Here is a 25,872-nt window from a genome sequence, read left to right as displayed (position 1 = left end):
ATTTAACACAAGTAAATGCAAGGTAATGCACATAGGTAAAAATAACAGTAAGTACGATTACAAGTTATTTGGAAATTCGTTAACAAAAGTGGATAGTGAAAAAGATCTCGGTGTAATTATCAGTAACGACCTCAAATCATCTAAGCAGTGTATTTCAGCCTCTGAGAAAGCAAATAAGATTCTAGGACTCATTGCGCGATCTTTTGATTTCAAAAGTCCATCACTCATTAACAAGCTATATAAATCGTCAGTTCGTCCACATTTGGAATATGCTGTTTCCGTATGGTCACCGAATCTCATTAAAGACATTGACAGACTGGAAAAAGTACAACGGCGAGCCACAAAACTGACTCCAAATATCAAAAATAAATCATACGAAAATCGACTAAAACATATGAATCTGTTTTCCCTAAAAAAACGTTGACTCAGAGGTGACTTGATACAGGTCTTTAAGATTCTAAAGGGAATTGACAACATCAAAAGTGACAAAATTTTCACATTGAGTGAGAATCAGACAAGAAACAATGGTCTCAAACTGTCCGGAAATAGATTCAATTTGGAAGTAGGTAGAAACAACTTTGCCAACTGTGTAGTTAATGAATGGAATAGACTTCCTGCACAGGTAGTGCAATGTAGTTCAGTTCGAAGCTTTAAGAATCATTTAGATAAACACCTAAGCAAGATGCTGTAACGATTATAATTTATTTTATATTATTTGTTTTTGTTTTGTTATCATTTGTCTGTCTGGTTTTCATTTATTATTAGTTATATGTTAATCTATTATTATTTAGTATTTACCTGTTTGTTTATTATTTAACTATACCTATGCATTTATTTATGTATTTTATTTGTTATTTACATTATTATAGTTTTTATCTATTATCTTATTATTATTATGATTTTTTTCGCATTCGACCTAGATATGGACCAAAAGGTCTCCTGTCGGCATGCTCCGCCTTTGTAATTCTTTGGTGAATGGGAGTGGAGTATGTGGGATGAAATGGATGGGAGTTGATTTTATGCCTTTGTTTTTTGGCTACCTCCCTTGTAAGCCCTTGTTATATGTATGTATGTATGTATGTAAGAGTTTTTACAAGAGTAGTAGAGCCTGTGTAATGTGTTAGAATTGGAAACGGAGAGAGCAAGTGGTTTGAGGTAAAGGTGGGGTTGCATCTTAGATCCGTCGTGTCACCATGGCTGTTCAATCATACATGGATGGGGTGGTGCAGGAGGAAAATGCGAGGGGACTGGAGATGGTTAAAATGGAGAAAAGTGGAAGGTGAGCCAGTTGCTGTTTGCTGGTGACACTGTGCTTGTGGCAGGGTCAGAGGGGGGGGCGATTAAGGGAGTTTGTGACAGAATTTAGGAAGGTTTGCGATAGGAGAAAGTTGAAAGCAAGGTAATGAGATGTACAAGGGGAGAGGGTGGCAGCGAGTTGGAAGTCATAAAGGAGAGAGGCTGGAGGAAGTGGACAGTTTCAGATACTCAGGGTCGCATGTAACAGAAGAAGAAATAGATGCCTTGGGGGATTAAAAAGTGTAATGAGAAACAGGTATTTGGAAATGGATGCAAATAGAATATATGAAGGGCTGATTGTGCCAATGGCTTTGTTTGGGGCAGAGGCAGAGATTTAAGAAATGCATAGTAGAAAAGATTAAATGTGCTCAACAAATGTACAATTAAATTCAGAGTAATTCTTGGAGAGATTTATCCTTCTTGGAAACAGAAGTGCTCCTTTCTGATATATTCTATGTTGAATCACACCAAATCTTGTTAAGCTTGTGTTATAGTATTCTTTTACTCTCACCAGTCTCAACATGGCCTTTCTTTTCTTTCTCATCAGATACAGCTTCTTATTCTGAGTAATTACCTCATATACACCCACAGCAATTTATTTATAGAGCTGACAATTATTTTTAAAATTGACGTCCTTTTGAGGGAAGCAAGGTTTGGTTAGGTTAGTGTAGATTAGTTTGGTTAGATTAAGTTAGTTTCGTTAAGTTGTGTTGGGTTGTGGTGCATAGCTCGCCATGTTGGTCAAACTACAGGTGGTGTTTGTAAACACCAGCTAATGCGAGATTGGTTGCAAGGTGATCTGCCGGTCGCATTATTGTGTCACCGTGTGAACAACGAGTCCAGCAAAGCGGGAAAAGGCTGCCGAGAAACGAGATTCTGCAACGTTGTTTGTGTGAACCCCGCTTAAACTTAACTGTAGCTAACAAACGTGGAAGTGAAAATGTAGGAATACTGACATTTTAGCATCGCTATTGTCCTAAGTGCCCCTAAGAATTTTAATTTGCCTCGCGAAAGTTGCAACGGAATTTATTATAGTGATTGCACATATTTTGACCCATGGCCTTCATGTCCGTGTTAAAGATATTCGAGAACGTTTCTAATGACGTCATAGACCTGCTTTGAATACCCGGAATTTTTCTTCTTTTTAGAAAAGTAGATAGAAGGCTTTGTGTAATTTAAAGTTTTATTCTTTCCATCCTTGCTCTATGGCCATGAAAAAGTCTTTGTTGTCCTCAACCCGTCGGCTGTGTTTAATAAATATAGAAATCTTGTAAGGCCAACAAACTATTTCTCTCACAAAATTTCAATTAGTTACTCCCACGGCGAACAACGGTTTGCATCGTAGACAACCATTCAAAACGCAGCGTTGAGAAACGCCTCATTTCCTACTTGCTGCCTGCGTCTGTCACTTAGTGAAAGTGGGTTGGTCAGGCATGAGAGAGGGAGATGTGCGGGGTTATCCATGCTAGGAGAAATTTCACTTTTTGCAGCTGCCACTGAAGGATGGTAGGGAGGGAGGGAGCATGCCCCAGTGGTCCGTGGGAAAGAAGAGAAATTAATATTACCCAGGGGCGACGACGGCTATTACTCAATTCGTTGGATTCCCCGAAGACGCCAAGAAAGCGCGCTATACAAGACTAGTGACAGTAAAATTTCGTTCACCTGGACAAGACTGGGCAGCCTCACCATTGCCTAAAATTTCCCTGAAGGAGATTTTAACCAGGAACGTGTAAGATCAAACCCGGTCTCCCTTCCTGGAAATCTTCCCGAAGGGCAAAGATGGTAACCGAGGGAGACGGAGAAAGTTTGAGTAGAACCGGGTGGGGACTGCGGGAGTAAGTAGTGGTACGAGCAGAGGTGGAAGAGAAAGGAAGTGATGCCCGTCGCCTCTTTAGTATTTGAAAGACGCTCGGTGGGAAGGTGTGCGCGCTCGGAAGTGTTGTGTCATTTACATTGTCTTGAAACACTTAAGGTATTCATACATACACTGCTCGACGGCGCAGCGGTAGCGTTCGCAACCTATGCTACAGCGGTCCGAATTCGAGTCCCGCCCAGGGCTGAAATAATATAAGTATCGCTGCGAGTCGTTATTCCAACTCTCGTGTGCAGGGAGTTGGGATTGTGTGTGCGTGTAAGGTCACAGCATTACCCATAGATCGGTCAAATATGAGCTCTGAGCTCTCTTTCGGGAGGAAAATAGCTGTCGATTACGAGTCCAACACGTGAACCAAGATCGTGGTGAATCACACACACACACACACACACACACACACACACACACACACACACACACACACACACACACACACACACACACACACACACACACTTCATGGCGCTGTGGTTAGAGCTCTGGCCTGCCACTACGGAGGTCCGGGTTCGACCCTCGCCCGGGGCTGAAATAATATCAGTATCGCAGCGCTGAGGGGTGTTACTCCAACTCTCGTGGGCGGGGAGTTGGGGGTGTGTGTGTGTGCAAGGTCATAGCATTACCCATAGATCGGACCTACGAGCTCTGAGCTCTCTTCCAGGAGGGAAATAGCTGTCGATCACGAGTCCAACACGTGATCCAAAGACCAAGTGAATACATACACACGAGTAGATGGATTAAACATCTGGAAGAAAATAAGTTACTGAATCCAAAACAATTTGGCTTTAGACAAGGAAGATCTTGTGTCACCAACTTTGTTTTTATTCAATGCTAATAGACAAGAAAGGGACGGATGGGCGGATTGTGCTTTTCTAGATTTACAAAAGGTATTTGATAAAGTACCGCACAACAAACTAATAAGAAAAATTGGAACAACAGGTGTCCAAGGAAAGTTAATGAAATAGATGAAAAAAAAAAAAATTAACAGGAGAAAAATGAGGGTGCTTAGAGACAAAAATTCGTCTAAGGAAGAAATGATAGGCGGAGTCCCACAAGGTTCTGTATTAGACCCGATAATGTTTGCCATATATATATATATATATATATATATATATATATATATATATATATATATATATATATATATGTGTGTGTGTGTGTGTGTGTGTGTGTGTGTGTGTGACATGGATGAAGGAGTTGAATGTCATATGAACTTCTTTGCAGATGACGCAAAATTACTAAAGAAAATAAGTACAGAGGAAGACCGTGAATCACCAGAGATCTGGACAAAGTCTGGAAATGGAGCCAAAGGTGGGAAGTGAACTTCAACATCAAGAAATGCAGTATAATGGAATTTGGAAAATATAGGAATAGAATATCAGGGCAATATAAGATTGGTACAAAAAAATAAAAAAAGTTAGCTCTGAAAAGGGCCTAGGAGTAATTAACAAAGACGTGTCACCAGACAAGCATATCAACAAAAAAGTCGGAGAAAACTACATTTTACTAAGAACAATAAATGTGTCCTTTAACTACATGGATGAGGAAATGGTAAAGAAAATATTAGTCACACTGATAAGACCAAGTTTGAAGTACGCTGCGACACTATAGACACCCAACGCAAAAAAAAAAAAAAAAAAAAAAAATTGTATAAAGGAATTAGAAAGAATCCAAAGAGCAACAACAAAGATGGCAACACACGTGTGACTATTCACAAGGTTGGCTGCATCGTTTCAAGTCGCGGCATGGCTTGCAGTTTCGTGCGGTGTGTGATGAAAAACGTTCAGCAAAGATGCGGCTGGTGCACACGTGGATGAATTTGCAAAGTTAGTTAGTGGTGAACATTTAAGTATTGAACAGGTGTACAATGCTGACGAGACTGCATTGTTTTGGAAATGTATGCCAAAAAGAACCCTGACAGCTGAGAATGCAGAATCGCTATCGGGGTTTAAAGTTTCGAAGGAACGCGTCACGGCGATGTGCAACTCTAGATGTAATTTGCTTGTTATCGTGAAAAGTTTACATTCGAGAGCCCTCAAGAGAGTGACGCAGTTTCCTGTCCATTAGCGTGCCAACTAAAAGGGATGGGTTACCGAATATTGGAACATATGTAGATTATACATCTGCACTTATCAAAAAGTTTATAATTGAAGTTTACTAATTTTAGTCTTTCGATTAGGTCCGTCGAATTCTTGAGGTGAGTTCCATTTATTTTGCCAAGAGAAGATGACAATGGTGTGGCGAGATGTTTTGCCAGTCAGTGTGGGGTATTTCCTATCCTTGATATGATGGGTCTCAGGGGTACTCCTGGCTTGTGAATCTTAGAGCATTAAATCTTTGGAATTTTTGGGTCCTCCTCAAGTATATATGGATTTTTTTTTTTACCTTTTTCAGGACCTAATCGAAAGACTAAAATGAGTTTATATTGTTACGTAATTCATACATGCAATTTCGCCACAATATATTTGATACAGTTGCTGACTGGAGTTTCATTTATTTTGCAGATGCTTGGCTCATTCGAAGAAGTAATGTTAGTAGGTACATCTGTTAATACCAGATATAAAACCTAGAAAAAAGCATTTATTTATATATACAGATATAACAAATGCATAGGTCCTTGCATCAAACGCAACTCTAGAAAATGTGAGTGTTTCACCAACCAACCAAATGTAGATACTGAATTGATAAGGTGTTTATGTATTTGTAAAGACTTTGTAGAAAAATTAACTTGCACAGGTGCCTTCAGTTCCCCTTCCACGGCAAATCAGGTTTCGAACAAAATTCAAATTTGACATTTGATTCGCAACACCATTCCAAGGGTTCGACAAGCTAAGTTCCGGTTTTTCCCCAAGTCTTACCCTAACCAAAGGGTGAACTTGCTTGGGTCATAATTGGACCACTTTCCACTCGGGGAAAAAACCCACCTAGGAGGACCGGTAACCAACCTAGGAGGACCGGTAACCAACCTAGGAGGACCGGTAACCTCAAGTAACGACCGGCACATCTAAAGAACAAACCATAGCTAGAGTGCTACTTGAAAAAGCTTGGAGAAACGAGGATGTGGGTCCGCGTCAGGGGAGTGCTGGGATTGTGCTTGGGAGTCGTCTTCGTTACCATTGCACACTGGAGCATAAACGGACTCAACATACTTCGCAACCAGGCAGTTGTCTTAGTGTAAGTATACATTATACAACAGTATGGACTTATATATATATATATATATATATATATATATATATATATATATATATATATATATAAATATATATATATGCGGAACAACCACCCTGGAAAATAAAATAACCGAGCGCTTTCGTCTATGTGTGTGTATATATATATATATATATTGCAAAAATAATCACAATAACGCGTGACGAAAAAATATTGCAGAAACCACAGGGAAATTAAAGTCGGAATACTGAACGTTTTCGTCTATTACGACATCCTCAGAGTACAAGAAAGAAAAAATAGAACACAATATTTATACAGAAGTAAGAAAACTGGGAGAGGTTATAGTCACATAAAACCTTCGGACATTATACATACATACACATTCAATTACACATGGAAATGTTAATGGTAATAATAATAAAAGTACATACACATTCATATACACATGGAAATAAGAAAGGTAATAGTAAAAAAAAAAAAAAATTCAAAAGAGCAAAATCATGTGGCCGAAAGGTCCATAGGACATTTGGTACAATTAGGAAACTTGGTACTGCTTAAATATCCTATGATTATAAGATTGTTTAACCAAAACACAAGATAATATTATCAAATTGTACAAAAAAACAACACAATATTGAACAGAAATAAGAAAACTGAAAAGGTTATAGCCAAATAAAACGTCCGGACGTAATACATACATACATACTCATATACATATAGAAATATTAATGGTAACAATGATTTTGCTCTTTTGAATATATATATATATTTTTTGTACTATTACCTTTCTTATTTACATGTGTATATGAATGTGTATGTACTTTTATTATTATTACCATTAACATTTCCATGTGTAATTGAATGTGTATGTATGTATAATGTCCGAAGGTTTTATGTGACTATAACCTCTCCCAGTTTTCTTACTTCTGTATAAATATTGTGTTCTATTTTTTCTTTCTTGTACTCTGAGGATGTCGTAACAGACGAAAACGTTCAGTATTCCGACTTTAATTTCCCTGTGGTTTCTGCAATATATATATATGTATATATATACATATATTATATACATATATTATATATATATATATATATATATTCAGGGTACATACAATGAACACATATACAAAGTAGGAAGTCATGGATGGGAACAGGAAAAGGTTGTGAGGGATCTCATGGTCTACCTATACCGTTCGCGGCAGCGGACGTTTGGGTCACCACCATTTTAACAATAAAATTATCAAGTTTGTACATTCCTTGACTTAAATTTAAGTTGTCAACAATTTAAATTTCAGTTATGTAGACCATGAGATACTCCGTCACAATCTTTTCCTGTTCCCATCCATTACCTCCCACTTTGTATATATACTCAAAACCCTGAAGATGTCTAAATAGACGAAAGCGCTCAGCCATCATTTTATTATTTTCCTTGGTGTTTGTATATATATATATATATATATATATATATATATATGTGTGTGTGTGTGTGTGTGTGTGTGTGTGTGTGACGATCTGGAGTCTGGGATCCATGTTGAAGGGGAGAAGCGTATATACATATATATATATATATATATATATATATATATATATATATATATATATATAGTATATATATACATATATATACATATATATGTATATATAAACATATATATACATATACAGTATATACATATATATATATATATATATATGTGTGTGTGTATATACACATACACACACACACACACACACGCACACACACATATATATATATATATATATATATATATATATATATATGTATGTATTTGTATATTTGGGCACAGATTCTAACTAATACACACTGTGTTAAACACGACAGGATTTTGACACTGATTAATTTTCTTACTGATATTTTCAATTTTTCTCACAGTAGATCTCATTTCAGGGGTGTGGGCCTTCCATAGTCTTCCATATCTAATTGAAGTTTCGACTTAAGGGAGTCATCTTTAGAATAGTATACAAGAATTTAGTCTTACACAGCTACATAATATACAATTGACAATTTTGTATAGGCATGGATTTAAGTATATATACATATATATATATATATATATATATATATATATACACACACACACACACACACATATATATATATATATATATATATATATATATGTGTGTGTGTGTATTTACCTAGTTGTATTTTACGGGAAGGGGAGCTATGCTCGTGGAGTCCCGTCTTCATATCTCATTTTATCTAAACTATTTTTAAATTCATGTATTGTTTTTCCACACACCACTTTCTCATCTTACTTGTTCCAAATGTCTATTACTCTGTGAGAAAAGCTGTTCTTTTTCAGATCTCTTCTATAGCTGTCTTTCTTGATTTTCCTTCCGAGTTCTCTTGTATTTCTATCATCCCATTTTATTAGATACTCTCTATCAATAATTTCTATGCCTTTCATGATTCTGTAATTAGTTATCAATTCTCCTCTCTCTCTTCTTTGCTCTAGTGTCTGTAGCTCAAGTTTTGTTAGTCTCTCTTCATATGACAGTTTTGAGAGTGTTGGTGCCAATTTTGTAATTGCTCTTTGTATTCTTTCAAGTTTTGTTATACATTTTTTTTGTACTTGGTGACCACATCGTTGCTGCATATTCCAATCTTGGTCTTATCAAAGTGATTAGTATTTTCTTCACCATTTCTTCATCCAGGTATGTAAATGCCATTTTGATTGTTCTTATTAAATTATAAGTTTCTCCAAAAATCTTGTGTGTGTGTGTGTGTGTGTATGATAGTAATTTGTTTATTGAGTTAACAGCGATATAGAGATACAGTGAAATATACAATTTAGTAAATTTTAGAAATAGTAAAAATGGAGTACATGATGTGCTAGGCGTTGTTGTCCACATATGATGTGTGCTCTCTTTGCCGCGACTGGGTGTTCGGGGCCTTATCACAATGGTGATAATATCGAAGGTTGTTTGCTCGTTGCTTGTGAGGATTATCTGGTGTACTCTTTCACTGGAGTTGAAGCAATTGGAAACCCTCACGCATATGTTAAGCAGCCAGCTTGCAGATGGAAATCCCACTTGTAGGACGTCGGCAGTCTTCACGATGTGGCTTTGTACAGTACAAGCAAGCGTCATTTGAAGAGGATTCTTGGGGGGAAATTACTTGAAAATGGTTCTTGAGAGAAACAGGCTGAGAAAAAGAATAAGAGTAGAATAAATACGAGGCTCCAAGTACAATACTCCTCACCCGGCTGCAGTTAGTTTATTGCAGCGATGACCTTCACTTATTGATTTTAAAACTTTGTATTTGTCTTTAATGTAATGAATAGTATTGTAACTGAAAATAATATACAATTCTAGTCCAGGTCTCAAGTCAATCGGACAGAAATTGAGGGAGTTGCAATGGATTAACGATTTTCCTATTCTCGGTGAACTTGACATTCACAAAATGACTACCAAAATCAAATGGTGTCATATAGGAATTGTTGCTAAACTTTCCTAACAAATTTATATCAACTGCTCCCGCAGTATAAGTACTAAAACAACCGTAAAGATATATAATAATAATAATAACAATAATAATAATAATAATAATAATAATAATAATAATAATAATAATAATAATAATAATAATAATAATAATAATAATAATAATAATAATAATAATAACAACAATAATAATAATAATGATGATGATAATGATAATAATAACAATAGTAATAATAATGATAAAGTAGAATAATTGTCCTTGATACATAGCGCGATAATTTCCTTATTCAGTTGTAGTCGAAGACGCTGTTATCAGTTTATCAACATAGATCTTAAAAGTATTACTTTTGTATTGGCTTCACTTGTAAGTACCAATGATTTTTCTCTATTTCGAACATTTATAGTACGAAGTCTTGTAAATCGTAACTCACTCAGTATTGAATCTTCACCTCCTACAGCTCCCTAGAAGACATCCGCTATTGCGGTATGAGAAAGCGACTGTAGACGAAAGTAACCCATATTCATTATGTCTCATTATTTGGTGAAGAGTGTACTTCCTGCTGCCCTCCCCTAATTAATCCCGCCTACCACGTCTCCCCCCGCAGTCCCACACCCGACCGCCTTCCCAAGGACAACCCAAATCCTCTCCTGACGGAACATGTGCTCTTTTTCAACCGGGTACCAAAAACCGGCTCGGAAATGTTTGTCCTTCTCCTGCAGTGGCTCCAAGGCCAAAACGGCTTCAGGCACGTCCGTCTCAGGAACACCGTCAGGAGGTACCTGACGGACAAGGAACAGGTAAGAGGATCTATGACGAAGGTTGAAGAATAAATGTCGAAGGTGAGAAGATAGAGACGGGAGGAAGGGGGTAGACATATGAGAGGAATCAGTAGAAAGGGGGAGAGGGAGAAGGGAAAGGGAATTTGTCTTTTCCTAACCTCATCCATTCACTAAATCTTCGACGTAATTTTCTCCACCACCTACTTCTGCTTCCACTCCATCGACCTTTCTCCCAAACACAGATCCAATCACATGTACAAGTTGTCACGTAAAGAGCAATCACATACACACGACTGGAACGCACGTTTACACTCCAACGCCATTTTTTGCACTCGACTATCTTTTCACAAGCTCGTTCACCAAACTTACCGATCTTCATATTCAATTGCATGGTATTGAAAAAAGACTCGTTTTATAGAAATGAAGACACAGAACACACAATCTTACTGAAACTGTGGCAGGAAAGGGAGGCACTTTGGATGAGTGCGTAGAGAGTTTTGGGGGGAATGTCAATGTAGTGGTATTAGGAGATCTTAATAGAATGAAATAATAGACGGAGTGGTTGGAAAGTTTGTAGTTGTCAGGTAAAAATCATAGTAGAGTCACTGTGATTATTCTGTGTTATAGGATAGTGAGTATATATATTTTAGGATGGACATTATAATATCAAGAATACTATTAAGAAACACAAATTATTGTAATGTTTTTCATAGTTAAACTGTATCAATAGATTAGGAAAATATATCGTATGTGTTTTCGGTTAATAACCTAGATTCGAAAATTACATCAACAAAACAAATAAAATAATAACTTTATCATTTCGTGTTCGTATTTTGTTCAAACTAGTGTGTCAAATCTGCATCAGTTTCTGTCCGAAACTGGGAGATTCATGCACTCTAATTTAGGATTAGTTACAGAGAGTATGTAGTAAAGAGAAGTAGGATCATAAGTAGAAATTACACGTAGTCGTATAACACAAAAATGAAGCTAATTATGGCCTTCAGTCTTCTTCAAAGCATTTCCATTCTGCTGTCACCCATTTACTACATCGCTCCTAACATTGTTAGAGGCATTTTTTAAATTCCTGCTTTCTGATAAATTTCAGTTGCTGTGTCGCATTTTACCTGATGCTTTCCACAAAACTGGTAATTTTTCACCAACTTAATATTTGAAGAAAAAAAAAAATCACAGGTGCCGAGGTCAGATTGATGGTGGACCTGTGTCATTTGATAATGTGCCAGGAATTGCTGAACAAGCTGTCAACTACAATTTTTTTTTTTATAAAAAAAAAGTTTTTCTAAAAAAATCTTGACAAAAAAAAAACATGGATATTTTCGTGTTTTTTATATTTTCCAGGCCTATAGACCATGATTAATTTGTGCATACCTTATTGTATATCCTATTTTATGTGTATGTTTAACCATTCATGACAAGGAAAAAAGGGAAAAAAGTGGTCATCCAATTATCTGTCACCGATGACAATAGTTTTCATGAAATGTGGAGTATCAGCAAGCAATCGAGTTTCGTTCCAGTGAACAAAGGAGTTTTAGCAGCAGAGAGAATAGAACTGAATCAATACTAATTCCACTTTTTTCAGGATGTATTTTTATGATTTTTCAGCTAGGATGTAACCCCAAGACGACTATAGGAGATCAGAAAATCCACATACTGGGAGAACAAAAATGAATTAAAATTTCCCTCTAGGAGGTAGAAGAAGAAAAAATAAGTCGTGGTACATCCTGGTACTTCTGTTCCCCTTCACCTGGACCTTAGCGAGACTCCTCCCTCTCTCCCTCCTTTCCCCCCCCCTTCCTCCTTCCATCCTTCCCCACTTCCCTTCCCCCCTCCATCCTTTCCTCCTTCCATTCCTTCTCTTCTTTCTTCCTCCCTCCCTCCCACTCCCTTTCTACCTCCTCCATTTCCTCCCTTCTCCCCTCCTTCTCTCACTTTCCTTTTCCCCCTTCCCTACCTCCTCTTTCCCCCCTTTCTTTCTTGCCTCCTTCGCACCCTCTTTTTCCCCCCTCTCTCCTTGCCTGCCGCCTCACTGACTCGTTGACTCACAAACTCCCTCCTTCGCCTTCAGATGAGTCTGGCGGAAGAGATTGGAGAACACCTGTACGAAAACACGGTGCCCATCATCTCCTTCGACCGACACGTCCATTTCACGAACTTCAGCCGCCTGGGGCTCAAGATGCCCCTCTACTTCAGCGGAGTCCGGGACCCGGTCGAGAAACTCGCCTCCAGGTTCTACTACGCACGAGCCACTCCCCGGCCCGATCTGGTGTTCCCCAAGGGCGTGTCCCCTCCCCCAGCTGCTTGGAGTCCTCCCCAATACAGCACCTTGGAGGAGTGCGTGCGGAACCAGGACTCGGAGTGTATCTTCCTTGCCGGACATGAGTACGACCTATCCATCCCCTACTTCTGCGGACACCAACAGTTCTGCAGGTGGGGCATACTGTATATGATGCAAGGGACATGACTCTCTTTCTGTCTCTCTCTCTCTCTCTCTCTCTCTCTCTCTCTCTCTCTCTCACACACACACACACACACACACACACACACACACACACACACACACACGCACACGCACACAACTCGTGGCGCAGTTGGTAGAGTTCTCGGCTGCCACTACGGCGGTCCGGGTTCGAATCCCGACCAGGGCTGAAATAATTTCAGTATCGCTGCACTGTAAGTTGTGACTTCAACTCTCGTAGGCAGGGAGTTGGTTATGTGTGTGCGTATAAGGTTACAACATTACTCATAGATCGGTCATATATGAGCTCTGAGCTCTCTTCCGGGAGGGAAATAGCAGTCGATCACGAGTCCAACACGTGATCCAAGACCATGGTGAATCACACACACACATACACACACACATCTCTCTCTCACTATATATCTTTTTCTGTCTGTGTGTCTGTCTCGTCATTTGCATCACACTTTAACACAAATCAGGATTTTCAAGTTTCTATATTCTTTACACTGGTGTCTTCCACTTCCCAAGTGACACTCTCCCCTTACATACATTTTGTAATCACAAATCATAAATTACAACCTACTGTGAGAAAAGTCCTGAAACATACAACTTTGTAAAGACCCAATGACTTGTTCTTTGCATTCCTTCGTGTAACAACCAGACCGCCCTGCCCTCTCCCCCTCCTACCTACCTGCTCCTCCAACAGGGAACTGAACAATCCTGAGGCGCTGGCAACGGCGCAACGTCACGTGGAGGCTTGGTACCCCGTTGTAGCTGTTCTGGAGGAGGTCAACGCCACGCTAAGGGTCCTTGAGGATCGCATACCCATATTCTTCAAGGGCATCACAGAGCTGTACCACGACGAGCTCGAAGGTCAGTCGATTGGGCTAGGGACCAGCGATGATGGGTACCCAGTGACTGTGTAGCAAGATAGACGTCGGAGAGAATCCTCTCTCCGCCGCCCAACTTATCGACACCCCAACCTCAAAAGACACTCCCCTCTTGCTCGAAACCCCTGCAACCCCATCCAATCATCTCATTTCTGGTCGTCCCCTCAAGTTTACTCGATCCACCACTACTTTCCACTCTACTTTTGCTCATCTTTCTTCATTTATTCTTTCCGTGTACTCAAACATACCAATAATCTTTCATCGACCCTCTCTGCCAGCTCCCTGTCCAAGCCCGCTCTCCTCCTCACCTCCTCATTTCTCACCAACTTTGTAATCTCTTCCAAAATTTGGACTTTACCTTACCTCGTAGTAGACTACTGATTGAGGTAAGTCTCAAACAAGAGAAACGTACTCGATGCAATGACGAGTATGTCTTCTATATAGATTCGGTAGCTGGATTAGAATTTAGAACATTTAGAAGGCGCTACAAAACACCTTATTTCATTAAAAAATATTCTAGCAATAGTTGAGATATGAGTTTTCTAGCTGAATTTACATGTGAAGGATAGGTTAACAATGTTTGGTATGCCGGAAGTAAAAAGATGTGTGCCATCGAAGACAAGGAGGCAGCTCTATAGAAGGTTAATTCGGTAGGTAAGTGGAGAAATTGAGTTATGGTGGGGTTGAAAGACACTAGGTTTTCTCTGCTACAAATCAGGTATGATAGAAAGGTCAGGATTCCGGTGTTCTGCAATGATCTTCCTAGAAGAATGGTGCTTAGATTGAAAAGGGGGTTTAGGGAATTATGTAGCAGAATTAAGAGTAGTGTCATGAGCATTAGAGTGCATAGTAGATGTACAATCAACTAGGTCATTTATGAATAAAAGGAAAAGGATGGGAAATACAATGGAACCCTGTGAGACACCATGGGGGGGAGGGTATAGGCATGGGAAAAGAGAAATGACTTTCTAAAACAGCAGTTATTGAACGGTCAGAAAGAAAACCAGAAATAAGAGAACATAAGATGGATAGACAAAGTCACGTACCGAAGGTATTGAACGGGCACCAGGCAATAAAATAAAATCCCTGGCATTAGTTAGAATACAAGTACAAATTGATTTGCAAAGAGTTAAGCCACTCTCCGTTTTCTTCCCTTTAGCGCCACATCTAAATCGCAACCGACAGCGACCACCCAGCACCGATCCTGAGGTCGAGCAGAAGCTTCGTCAGAACCTCACCCTCGAGTACGACTTCTACCATTTCCTTCGCCAGCGTCTTCTTCGCCAGTTCGATGCCTTTAATTCTCAGGGCTTGTGAAATTGGCACGGAGATGGGTCAGGGGACCTCTGGATGATGTTGTAAGGTAGGCAGGTTCCTGCTCCTGACGAAGAGTAGCTTGAAACCACGTACGGGTATTATTACAGAGAGATGTTTACACTCACCCTTGGGATAGGGCAGAGTTCGATCCGTAGTGTCTGGGCACGACCTTGCGTGCCACTTTTTTCGGACTAGATTGCGGTTAATCTCATATTCGAAGGCTGAAATAGATTGTAATTGAATGATCAACTTCAGAACAGAACTTTGAGGATCTCTCATGGAATTGTAATTTACTTCGTATCCATTCACTGCAAGATAGATGACCTACTTTCCCAGACTGCGAGACAGAGCTCCTACTTACCCTCAGATCTCAATGCGGAGTACTTCCTTGTTTTCAAACCACAGTGTGTGTGGAGTTCGTTTTGCCCACACATGAGAAAGTTGTCTATTTCCCCTCAGGTTAGAACATGTCGTATCTCTCTCCCTCGACCCTGTGCGCCATGAACGGACGAATCCATAGTTGGTATGCTTGTGTGAAAATAAGATATTATTGTCACATTATACCATGGTGATGCAACCCACGGAATACATAACGTTGTTCCTTCCCTGTATACTACAATTAGGTACATGCAATCATTCCGATTCTCGAGTTTTGCAGAAAAACTGCATCATATATCAGTATTATTATTATAATTATTATTATTATTATTATCATTATTGTTATTACTATTATTATTTTACAATGATGGTGTTACTTTGTATCATAGTTATTACGTTTAGGTTACATACCATGGCATCTCAGTTTGATCCTAGCTTGAGTAAAGGTGGAACAAATAATTTATCTATCACTTCGCCTCTGGGACTGGCGATGGTGTTCTGGTGTAAACTGGGTGATTCCATTCCAGATCCGCCATATTTAACATGGAAATGAATTCTTTGATAATGCAAACATGTATTGGTGTCGAAAGATTTTTAAGTTACATGTAATAATAAAAAAGTCTGCCAACAATAGCCTTGCTATGCGAAGTAAACAAGAGAATGTATCCCACAAGAAACCTACATTCGGAACAAATAAACTTCGAATAAATGAAGATTCTATATTTCGGCTACCAACTGTAGCCCTCTTCAGGAATGTGCATGAGGCAGTGGACAATTGGGACTTATAAGCTACAGATACAAAGAAATGAGAGGGAACGTGGACTGATTGTATTACTCAGACGCGGGGTAAGATGGGGTGAGGGGAGGGTGAGGTGGAGGGGGGTTGTAAACTTCAGGCAAGCTTACTAACCGCCGCTCGGGAAATGATGTCAGGAGCCCACTGCCCTTTAGAAATGTTAATGTTGAGTGATGCCATCAGTCCACATTCCCTCTCATTTCTTTGTATATGTAGCTTATAAGTCCCAATTGTCCACTGTCCCATGTACTTTGCTGAAGAGGGCTACAGTTGGTAGCTGAAATATAGAATCTTCTTTTATTCGGAATTTATTTTCTCCGACTGTGGGTTTCCTGTGTGTTATTAACAAACGTACTATTATACATTCCTGTTTGGACAAGAGACTGTATGTTCAATCTTGACGAATTACTACGGCAGTTTTCCAAGTCATTATCACCAGATATCAGGACTGCATACAAGGAAGAACTTGTCTCCTCGGTGGTAAATTAAACTAGTTTGATCTCAGAACTGACCTTAATCCAGAAGAACACCAATTGTCGTTTTCCCAGCCATGTCTCTTAGTGCAGGGAGGTGACCAAAGCTGCAGACCCTATGAAAAAGTATCATGTACAAATCGTTATTATTGGTAACATTCTAAATATATATTAGATGTCTACTGTATATGTTCATTTCCCTTATTCTGAGTAATTTACCAAGTAAGACACAATTGCCCTTCTGGTGCTGCTACTTGTGTCTTAATGAACGGGTGGGTTCCCCCACTGCTTCCCCGGCATTGCGGAAAATGCATCAGATACCCCCCAGATATAAAAAGACCATCCAAAGGGTAGATGAACTTCCTACGAATTGGCGGCCATCTATTAGCGATGTAAGTCACAAGCTGCTCAGGTGTTTGCAATGCTTGGCGACCCTGCAGGGACAGGATACGCAACGCCCCAAACCTGTCATTGTGCTGAGGCGCCTCTCTGGGGTGAGTAATACGTCTCTTTGATCCTCGATTGAAACCAACAAGCCAGGTGGCCTCTCATAGTTTGGAGAAACATATCAAATGAGCTATTGGCTTGAACCTCTGAGTTAGACATGTCCTGAGCCAACCAACTACCATCAGAACCAAGAACGCACGACCTGCAGCTGTCTTCTGCAATGCAACGGTGATGGATTTGTATAATCGACCACGACCCCTACGACTATCGAGATACACCCATCGTTTTGTTTACTCATGCTGGATTTCAAGGTAGGTGATTCTTTACACACATACACATTTATGCAATACATATATATATATATATATATATATATATATATATATATACATATATATATATATATATACATATATACATATATATATATGTATATGTATATATATATATATATATATATATATATATATATATATATATATATATATATATCACAAGACGAAAATGTAGTAGCACATTTAGTAAAATGTTTTAAATTACCCACTGTCGGAGAAACAAAGCAAAGGAGACAGACGAACTGTATATTTCGAACACTACTGTGGTCCTCTTAAGCAGAATGAGGACCACAGTAGTGGTCGAAATATACAGTTAGTCTGTCTCCTTTGCTTTGTTTCTCCGACAGTGGGTAATTTAAAACACACACACACACACACACACACACACACACACACACACACACACACACACACACACACACACACACACACACACACACACACACACACACACACACATATAATATATATATATATATATATATTTATATATATATATACATATATATATATATATATATATATATATATATATGGCATACAGATCACAGATAAGGCACTTCTGATGGGGTGATCTTGAAAACCGCCCCGTTAAAGAGTTTATCTCATTGGGCTTCACCAATGCCGACCGTTGAGAGTTCGTTTGAGTAAAAATTACTTTGGATGTAATATCTAAGAAATTGTAAACCTATACGAATGTTAGACACACTGTTGAAATGTTCTTAGATAAGTCTAGATTCCTGTAAGCGAAGTCTAGTTATTCAAATGAAGGTTGGAGGTGTAATGCTCAAATCTTATTTATCTTATTTACCAAATATATTAACTGTATTCAACTCAAGAGATGGTGGCTTTAAGCTCACCTCTACTTAGACTAGTGTAATACGGGCGGAATGATACTTAAACTTACATTTAATCAGAATTTTCATTTGTACCCTTATTCCTTCATCCACATTGAATAAACCGAGTACAATTAATAACAACTGATAAACAAGGGATTTGGGGAAAATTTTCCCCTACTTTAGTTCAAAATATCTACGATATACAGTAATTCCCCTGAGAATCATTATGGAAATTTCGCGACATAAAAATACTTTAATAATTTCGTGGTAGCAATGGCCCGAGGACATATGTCACTTGGGTTTAAAGAAGATTCTTGAATGAATAAAGGGATAAATTAGAGAATGAAGTATGTCACATAAGCGAATCGAGGAAGTAGGCTACTACGCTTTAACGGCCTGCCGGCCGGTCTTGAAGCGAGGAAATTCTAATTATGCTAACACATATATCACAGACAATAACTACTATTCTTATTCTAAATCCCTATCACATGGTGACAGACGAAGACCACACCAGATTTCACTTCCTCTAATCCCTGTGTATTAATCTATGCTGTTGATAATGAATATGTTTGGACGCCAGTTTGGTCTCCCTCTATACATCAAGAAGTCTCGTCTTATAATCAACTCGTATACTTAAAATTATCACTAAATTCCCCAGTACCCCACCAAAATTACTAACCTACTATATATCAGTATTTCAATATCGACATATTGGCTTTTTCCTCTGGGCGAAGAGCGCAAATAAGGAACAGGCCTGTACATCAAGAAGTCTCGTCATATGACGCTTTATGCTCGATTATGCGCAAACCTTTCATCCAATCGGTTTCCTGTCCTTGGCTTAGTCTGAACATATGTATGTTGAAATTATCCTAATCGAATGATCTAAATCGGGATCTCCTAATTTTCTATATTCCCGGTGTCATATGATTAACAAACAAATTCCCTTTTGTAACCTCTAGATGCGAATTTTTGGTCGGTATTTCTGTCTAAGCTCTCTCCTGATGGATTCGGACTAGTCGGTACCCATCGGGCACGTCAGTCATTTCCTGCTCACCCTGAACGGTGCGATAGGAATGAGAGGAGGATGGCCCTGTTATCATGACAACGTTACGTAGGCAAGAAATGGGGAGAGACGACACAAGAAGGGGAGGGAGGTATAGCTCAAGGTCTAAGTAAACAGGTCTAATCGCTGGAGTAGTTCTGCGCAGCTTCTGACGTCATTTAGATGCGTCCATTTTCTCTTTGTGATACATTGAAGAAAACTGTGAAACGCCAAGGATGACAGGAACTATAATATTTTATATATTATATATATATATTATATATCATATATATTATATATTCATATATATAGAAAGGAACTATAATATTTTATATATATTATATATATATTTTATATAATATTTGTCAGAATATAAATAATTGAGTGGAGCGGTGCGAGCGAAGGCGACGTCATTTTCGAACGACGGACCAACTTCAACTGACAGCTATAGGACCCGCTAACCCCACTTTGAACAGCCAAGTGACGTTCACGGGCTCGCTGCGCCAACTCCCTCGAAATTCGGTCGGAAGTGGTTAGACCTTATATTCTTAGATCTTGGTATGGCTTACGTCTCATGATATTTACGTTTACATTGGTACCTGATATGTTCCCTAAACTTATAGATATCTTAATCCTGTTACCGACGCCGTGGTCCAGCAGTGTTTCTGCGACAAGGTCCGACTCTTCAAGCTCACTATGCGTCGCAAGAAGAGATCTAAGGTCACTCGGCACTGCACGGAGGAACTTCAGGCGTATAAATTCATCTTCGACACCAAGTTGCATACCAATTCTGGGCATTTCTCGTAGGAAGGTCGTCGGTTTGTTGTACATGGTGTGGTTTTGATGCACCAGGGCGTCAGTTTCGGGGGCGATATGTAAGGACGAAAATCAGCGCCTGCTTTAATCGCTCGTGGTCGGCGGAATGAACGACGTCGTCAGGTTGGTTGAGCACACGAAGAGGTAAGTTTGAGTGTGTAGTAGGGTGTTACTTCGTGGCGGGGGCAGTGATGTTGGCTAGAGCGAATTGCGACCCCAGCAACGAAAACCACTTTGTTGGCGACGCTTTGTCGAATTGTGGGGCGGGTGGGGGGGGGGGGCGTTCTGGAACAGCTGCCACAACACATGAGGGCATAAACGCTGGGTGCGGAGTTGTGGTGCAAAAAGGAACTTCTGTTGCTGCTGCTGCTGCCGATGTCGGTGAAGCGGGTGTGACAACTGGACGTGTATGCGCGGACAGTCTGGTCGTTATCAGATATAATTCTTGGGTATGTATGGGAATGTGTAGGTAGGCAGTGTGGAGGTTGTAGAAGTATCCTGTTGTAGAAATCGTAGAGGGGAGCGTAGGCCGGTTAGACACGGTACTCAATAGGTAGCAATACGTCATTGGTATACGTAGTGGAAGTTACGTCGAAACACAACAGTCACTGATAATGCGAATATCACTTAGAATGCGTATAAACCTATCCACGTTAGAATGTCACTCCGGGGTCATCCGTATGGTGGCGAGGCTTTGTGTGGATAAGCGAAACATCGCGCGCGTAGAGTATTTTATTCTGTCAAACTAGCTACGAAAAACTCTCCCCTCCAAACCAATACTCCCCTCCTGCCTCTAACTCCCCATCACCACAGCACCTGCAGCAGCCCCCCCCCCCCAAACTCACACAGATCACGCGTAGGCGACGGCGAACCCTTAGGGTTGATTCACACTATCGGTCCGGTCGCGCTCCACTCTCGGTCTGCTCTCGGTTCTGAGGCATTCACACGTACGGTCCGCTCTCGCTCCCGTCATCGCCCCTCCCTCGATACCAGTAGAAGTCTTACCATCAGTTACGAAGGAAGTGTGACTTTTCTGACGCCGAGTTGGCAATATTCGCTATTGCACTTGATGAAGAAGAAGAAGAAGGAAAACAAAATAGAAAAAGAAAGAGATTGTGGGTTCATCCTATGTTGCAAGATAGGAAGACTGAAGGAGAATTTCATACTCTGTATCCTCGTCTTATTGATGATGAGAGTAAATTCCACAGCTATTTCAGAATGAACAAAGGAACATTTGAGAAAATACTATCCAAAATTGAGGATGACTTGAAATGTACAAGAAGATGCTGCACTTCCTGGCACTGATGTGCTTGCACCATACGTTATAGTGGGAGATGAGGCTTTCCCGCTGAAGAGAAATTTGATGAGGCCCTACCCAGGTTCACAGACTGAACATAAGATAGAGAAGAGGATTTTTAATTATAGATTATCTAGAGCCAGGAGGATAGTTGAGTGCACATTTGGTATTCTAGTGCAAACCTTCAGAATATATTTAAGGAAACTTAAAGCTATGCCTTCTAACGCTAATGCAATCATTACAACAACATGCATACTTCACAATCTGATACACCCAAACCCTGTTGTATTACCAGATACTGTTGTCATGCCTCCATCAAACACAGTACGTCCAATGAGAGGAAGAGGGGGAAATGCTACAAAGGAGGCTTTTGGCGCGAGAGAAACACTGAAAGATTATTTCAGCTCCCCAGCTGGTTCAATGCCTTGGCAAAATGATAAAATATAAGTAGATAAACAAACTTGTGTAGGAATATTTGTTGAGTGAGCTAAGGAGATGCATTTCCGCAGTGGATAATAGGTTGTTATTATACATATGGAATTTCTTTCTTCGGTTAATAATGTGTATTTTTTTTCTCTCAGTACCTTGGCAATATGATAAGTATGCAAACATTATCACTGTAGTGCAGCGAAGTCAGGTCATACAGCTCTGGTTTACCTTTTGACTAATTCTATTAGCATTTCATCTAAATCCACAAAATTAAAGTAAGTTTTGTAGGTTATATTGTATTCAGTTGGTGCTTATGAATATCCTCGCTGTACGCATTGTCATTGTATCAGTGATAAATAAAAAGAAAATGTATTTTTATCATTTTTCTAACTTTCTCATGATCCCATTGTGGTGTTTCCTTTGGATTATCCATGGTTTGGTAGGACAGAGGGTAACACTACTTGCTTATATGAAGGCTGAATCTCGACTGGAGTGGAGCAGGACCGTGGCAACTGAGTTCACACTGGCGCTCACGGTCCAGTCTCGCTCCAGTAAAAATATCTTTTGACGGAACCGTGACCGGAGCGAGACTGGAGCGAGAGCGCCAGTGTGAATGCTTCCATTGAAATTAATGAGACAATATTGGACCGGACCGAGAGCGTAGCGGGAGTGGAGCGCGACCGGACCGATAGTGTGAATCAACCCTTAGGCTTGATTCACACTATCGGTCCGGTCGCGCTCCACTCCCGTTCCGCTCTCGGTCCGGTCCAATATTGTCTCATTAATTTCAATGGAAGCATTCACACTGGCGCTCTCGCTCCAGTCTCGCTCCGGCTTCGCTCCGGTCACGGTTCCGTCAAAAGATATTTTTACTGGAGCGAGACCGGAGCGTGACTGGATCGTGAGCGCCAGTGTGAACTCAGTTGCCACGGTCCTGGTCCACTCCAGTCGAGATTCAGCCTTCATATAAGCAAGTAGTGTTACCTGCTGTCCTACCAAACCATGGGTAATCCAAAGGAAACACCACAATGGGATCATGAGAAAGTTAGAAAAATTATAAAAATACGTTTTCTTTTTATTTATCACTGATACAATGACAATGCGTACAGCGAGGATATACATAAGCACCAACTGAATAAAATATAACCTACAAAACTTACTTTAATTTTGTGGATTCAGATGAAATGCTAATAGAATTAGTCAAAAGGTAAACCAGAGCTGTATGACCTGACTTCGCTGCACTACAGTGATAACGTGGCGAAAAGAAGAAGCTGTGTTGAAATAAGCAGGCAGCTGGGTTGTGAAGATAAGAAATCCCATACAATAGCCTAATGCCCACTGTGGAACTACATTTCCTATCCTCACTAAACAATTTTCCTATACAATAATGTTTGCATACTAATAATATTGCCAAGGTACTGAGAGAGAAAAAAATACACATTATTAACCGAAGAAAGAAATTCCATATGTATAATAACCTATTATCCACTGCGGAAATGCATCTCCTTAGCTCACTCAACAAATATTCTTACACAAGTTTGTTTGTCTACTTATATTTCATCCTTTTGCCAAGGCATTGAACCAGCTAGGGAGCTGAAATAATCTTTCAGTGTTTCTTTCACGCCAAAAGCCTCCTTTGTAGCATTTCCCCCCTCTTCCTCTCATTGGACGTACTATGTTTGATGGAGGCATGACAACAGTATCTGGTAATGCAACAGCATTTGGGTGTATCAGATTGTGAAGTATGCATGTTGTTGTAATGATTGCATTAGCGTTAGAAGGCATAGCTTTAAGTTTCCTTAAATATATTCAGGTCATCCTCAATTATGGATAGTAATTTCTCAAAAGTACATTTGTTCATTCTGAAATAGCTGTGTAATTTACTCTCAACATCAATAAGACCAGGATACAGAGAATGAAATTCTCCTTAAGACTTACTATCTAGCAACATACTATGAACCCATAATTTCTTTCTTTTTCTATTTTGTTTTCCTTCTTCTTCTTCATCAAGTGCAATAGCGATTATTGCCAACTCGGCGTCAGAAAAGTCACACATCCTTCGTAACTGATGGTAAGACTTCTACTGGTGTCGAGGGAGGGGGGATGACGGGAACGAGAGGGGACCGATAGTGTGAATACCTCAGAACCGAGAGCGAAGCGCGACCGGACCGATAGTGTGAATCAACCCTGAATACCTCAGAACCGGAGCGGAACGAGACCGGAGCGTGACCGGACCGATAGTGTGAATCAACCCTTATCCCTCTCCTATCCCACAACCACACCCTTCTACAACTGTTCCCGGCACCCCTCAAGATCCTCCCCACCCCACGCCCCCACTCTACCATGCAATGCAACAATTCTCACCCAACCTTATGTCTCCACAGCTCCATACTCAACACCTCCCATCGCCAGGCCTCCGACCTCGACAACACCACCCTGCACTCGAGCCCCCCTCCATCAAGGCCCTCCTTGCCAGACATGCCCCCTGACGGCATGACCACTCGTTCGGGGCGATTGATCCGAAGGCCAGACTGGTTCAACTACGTCGCGCGCGTCGCTCCCTATCCTCCTCGACGCCCGCTTTCGAAGAGCGGGGGGAGTGGTGTAGTGACGTGACGCATCCTACGACCCGTCACACACTGATCAAAGAAATCTTCGGAGCTAGCCTTTCCAAGTTCCCGTAGTTGGCAAGCGTAGTTCGCAAGGACGTCCCGGCCAGCCAGCGGTCAGCCAATCAGGAACTTGGAAAGCTCCCCACGTTCCCGCCAGCCTCCTTTAAAAGGTCGGCGTTTCGCCGAGATGGGCAGAACAGTACCGACCAGCGCACAAACAACATCTCGTCCAGTCTTCTAGCCGTCCCATCGAGCCTCGCCGTCATCATCTGCTACCGCCTCGCCGACGTTAGGCTCCACGTCCAGCTACAACCATAAGCTCCACTAAGCTGTGGCCTTAGTCCGAGCTTCACCTATATTTCTCATGTGACACTTCTAGTGTCGCACCTTGTGGCTAATTACCAAAAGAAAGATATTAGATATTTTGTTGATTTTCATTTGTCCTGCTGTTGTTTCGAACCAAATAATACTACAATGTTGTGTCATACAGACATTTGTATTTCTCCACAGCTACAAATTTTATGTTAAATAGTTCATTGTCTGGAAGAGGCATACTCGTAGTTGTACACAGGACGAAGCACAAAAGACAATTGTTTCCTACAAGGCTGCGTGTATCTCTCATCAGGCAGTGTGTCACATGTGCTTGTGCAAATCTGTCTAGGCTCTTGTAAATTAATCAACATGCGCCATACACCCAAAAATGTTCGTTTTATTGTTATTTTGTTATTAAAATAAGAATGCAATACTACATCGTTTAATAATAAGTTTGGAAGTGAAAGTTCCGTTAAAATTTGGCATCACAGTCCGGGGTGGCAAGGCACACTTTAAAAAGGACATGTTCAATGTCGGAGTGGCATGCAAGTCGCACGTGGCTCATGCGACGAGTCACGCCACCTCAGTGAGGTTTCATGGATTTCCTGTTCATTTTCAAGTGGCGTGCTACGTGTCACCTTAGTGTGAAAGCGGCCTTTAAGCATTTTGTGTTGTTCGCAGTGACAGATCAAGGATAAAAAAATTCTAGGGTACCTAAACTTTGTAAATATAGATGACGTTTTCTTTTTTTTTTGGGGGGGGGCTAACTTGAATTTGGTAAATTTAGATGTACTCTGTAGCACGAATACGATGTTTTAAATATAAATTAAAGTA

General features: G+C 40.2%; 2 protein-coding genes across 3 annotated transcripts; both read left to right on the top strand.

The window, feature by feature from the left end:
• The first annotated feature begins 3,036 nt into the window (after positions 1–3,036).
• On the top strand, positions 3,037–16,418 carry LOC143017744 (uronyl 2-sulfotransferase homolog pip-like). 2 transcript variants are annotated; one of them, XM_076172575.1, is made up of 6 exons: positions 3,037–3,268; positions 5,671–6,340; positions 10,408–10,600; positions 12,666–13,027; positions 13,762–13,928; positions 15,105–16,418. In XM_076172575.1, the coding sequence occupies exons 2-6, from the start codon at positions 6,225–6,227 to the stop codon at positions 15,260–15,262; spliced, it is 996 nt and encodes a 331-aa protein (XP_076028690.1). In that variant the 5' UTR covers positions 3,037–3,268; positions 5,671–6,224; the 3' UTR covers positions 15,263–16,418. The 2 variants fall into 2 exon arrangements, with proteins under 2 accessions (XP_076028690.1, XP_076028691.1); XM_076172576.1 differs by lacking the exon at positions 3,037–3,268 and adding an exon at positions 4,849–4,992.
• A 1,050-nt stretch (positions 16,419–17,468) lies between these two features.
• LOC143017745 (uncharacterized) lies at positions 17,469–25,735 on the top strand. Its single transcript, XM_076172577.1, has 2 exons — positions 17,469–17,667; positions 24,499–25,735. Exons 1-2 carry the CDS (start codon positions 17,588–17,590, stop codon positions 24,728–24,730), a joined length of 312 nt encoding a protein of 103 aa, XP_076028692.1. The 5' UTR covers positions 17,469–17,587; the 3' UTR covers positions 24,731–25,735.
• Positions 25,736–25,872: the final 137 nt, after the last annotated feature.

The sequence above is a fragment of the Oratosquilla oratoria genome, chromosome 33, assembly GCF_046742065.1.
Source record: "Oratosquilla oratoria isolate Oo_2021 chromosome 33, ASM4674206v1, whole genome shotgun sequence".
Classification (NCBI taxonomy): domain Eukaryota; kingdom Metazoa; phylum Arthropoda; class Malacostraca; order Stomatopoda; family Squillidae; genus Oratosquilla; species Oratosquilla oratoria.
Note: the sequence above shows the minus strand (reverse complement) of the source record. Positions and strands in the feature narration are given on the sequence as shown.

Coding starts and splice junctions, on each gene's coding strand:
- LOC143017744 (XM_076172575.1), top strand. CDS start 6,225: ATGTGGGTCCGCGTCAGGGGAGTGCTGGGATTGTGCTTGGGAGTCGTC. Junction 6,341..10,407: donor AACCAGGCAGTTGTCTTAGT/GTAAGTATACAT, acceptor CTCCCCCCGCAG/TCCCACACCCGACCGCCTTC. Junction 13,028..13,761: donor GGACACCAACAGTTCTGCAG/GTGGGGCATACT, acceptor CTCCTCCAACAG/GGAACTGAACAATCCTGAGG.
- LOC143017745 (XM_076172577.1), top strand. CDS start 17,588: ATGGATTTGTATAATCGACCACGACCCCTACGACTATCGAGATACACC. Junction 17,668..24,498: donor TACTCATGCTGGATTTCAAG/GTAGGTGATTCT, acceptor ATGTCTCCACAG/CTCCATACTCAACACCTCCC.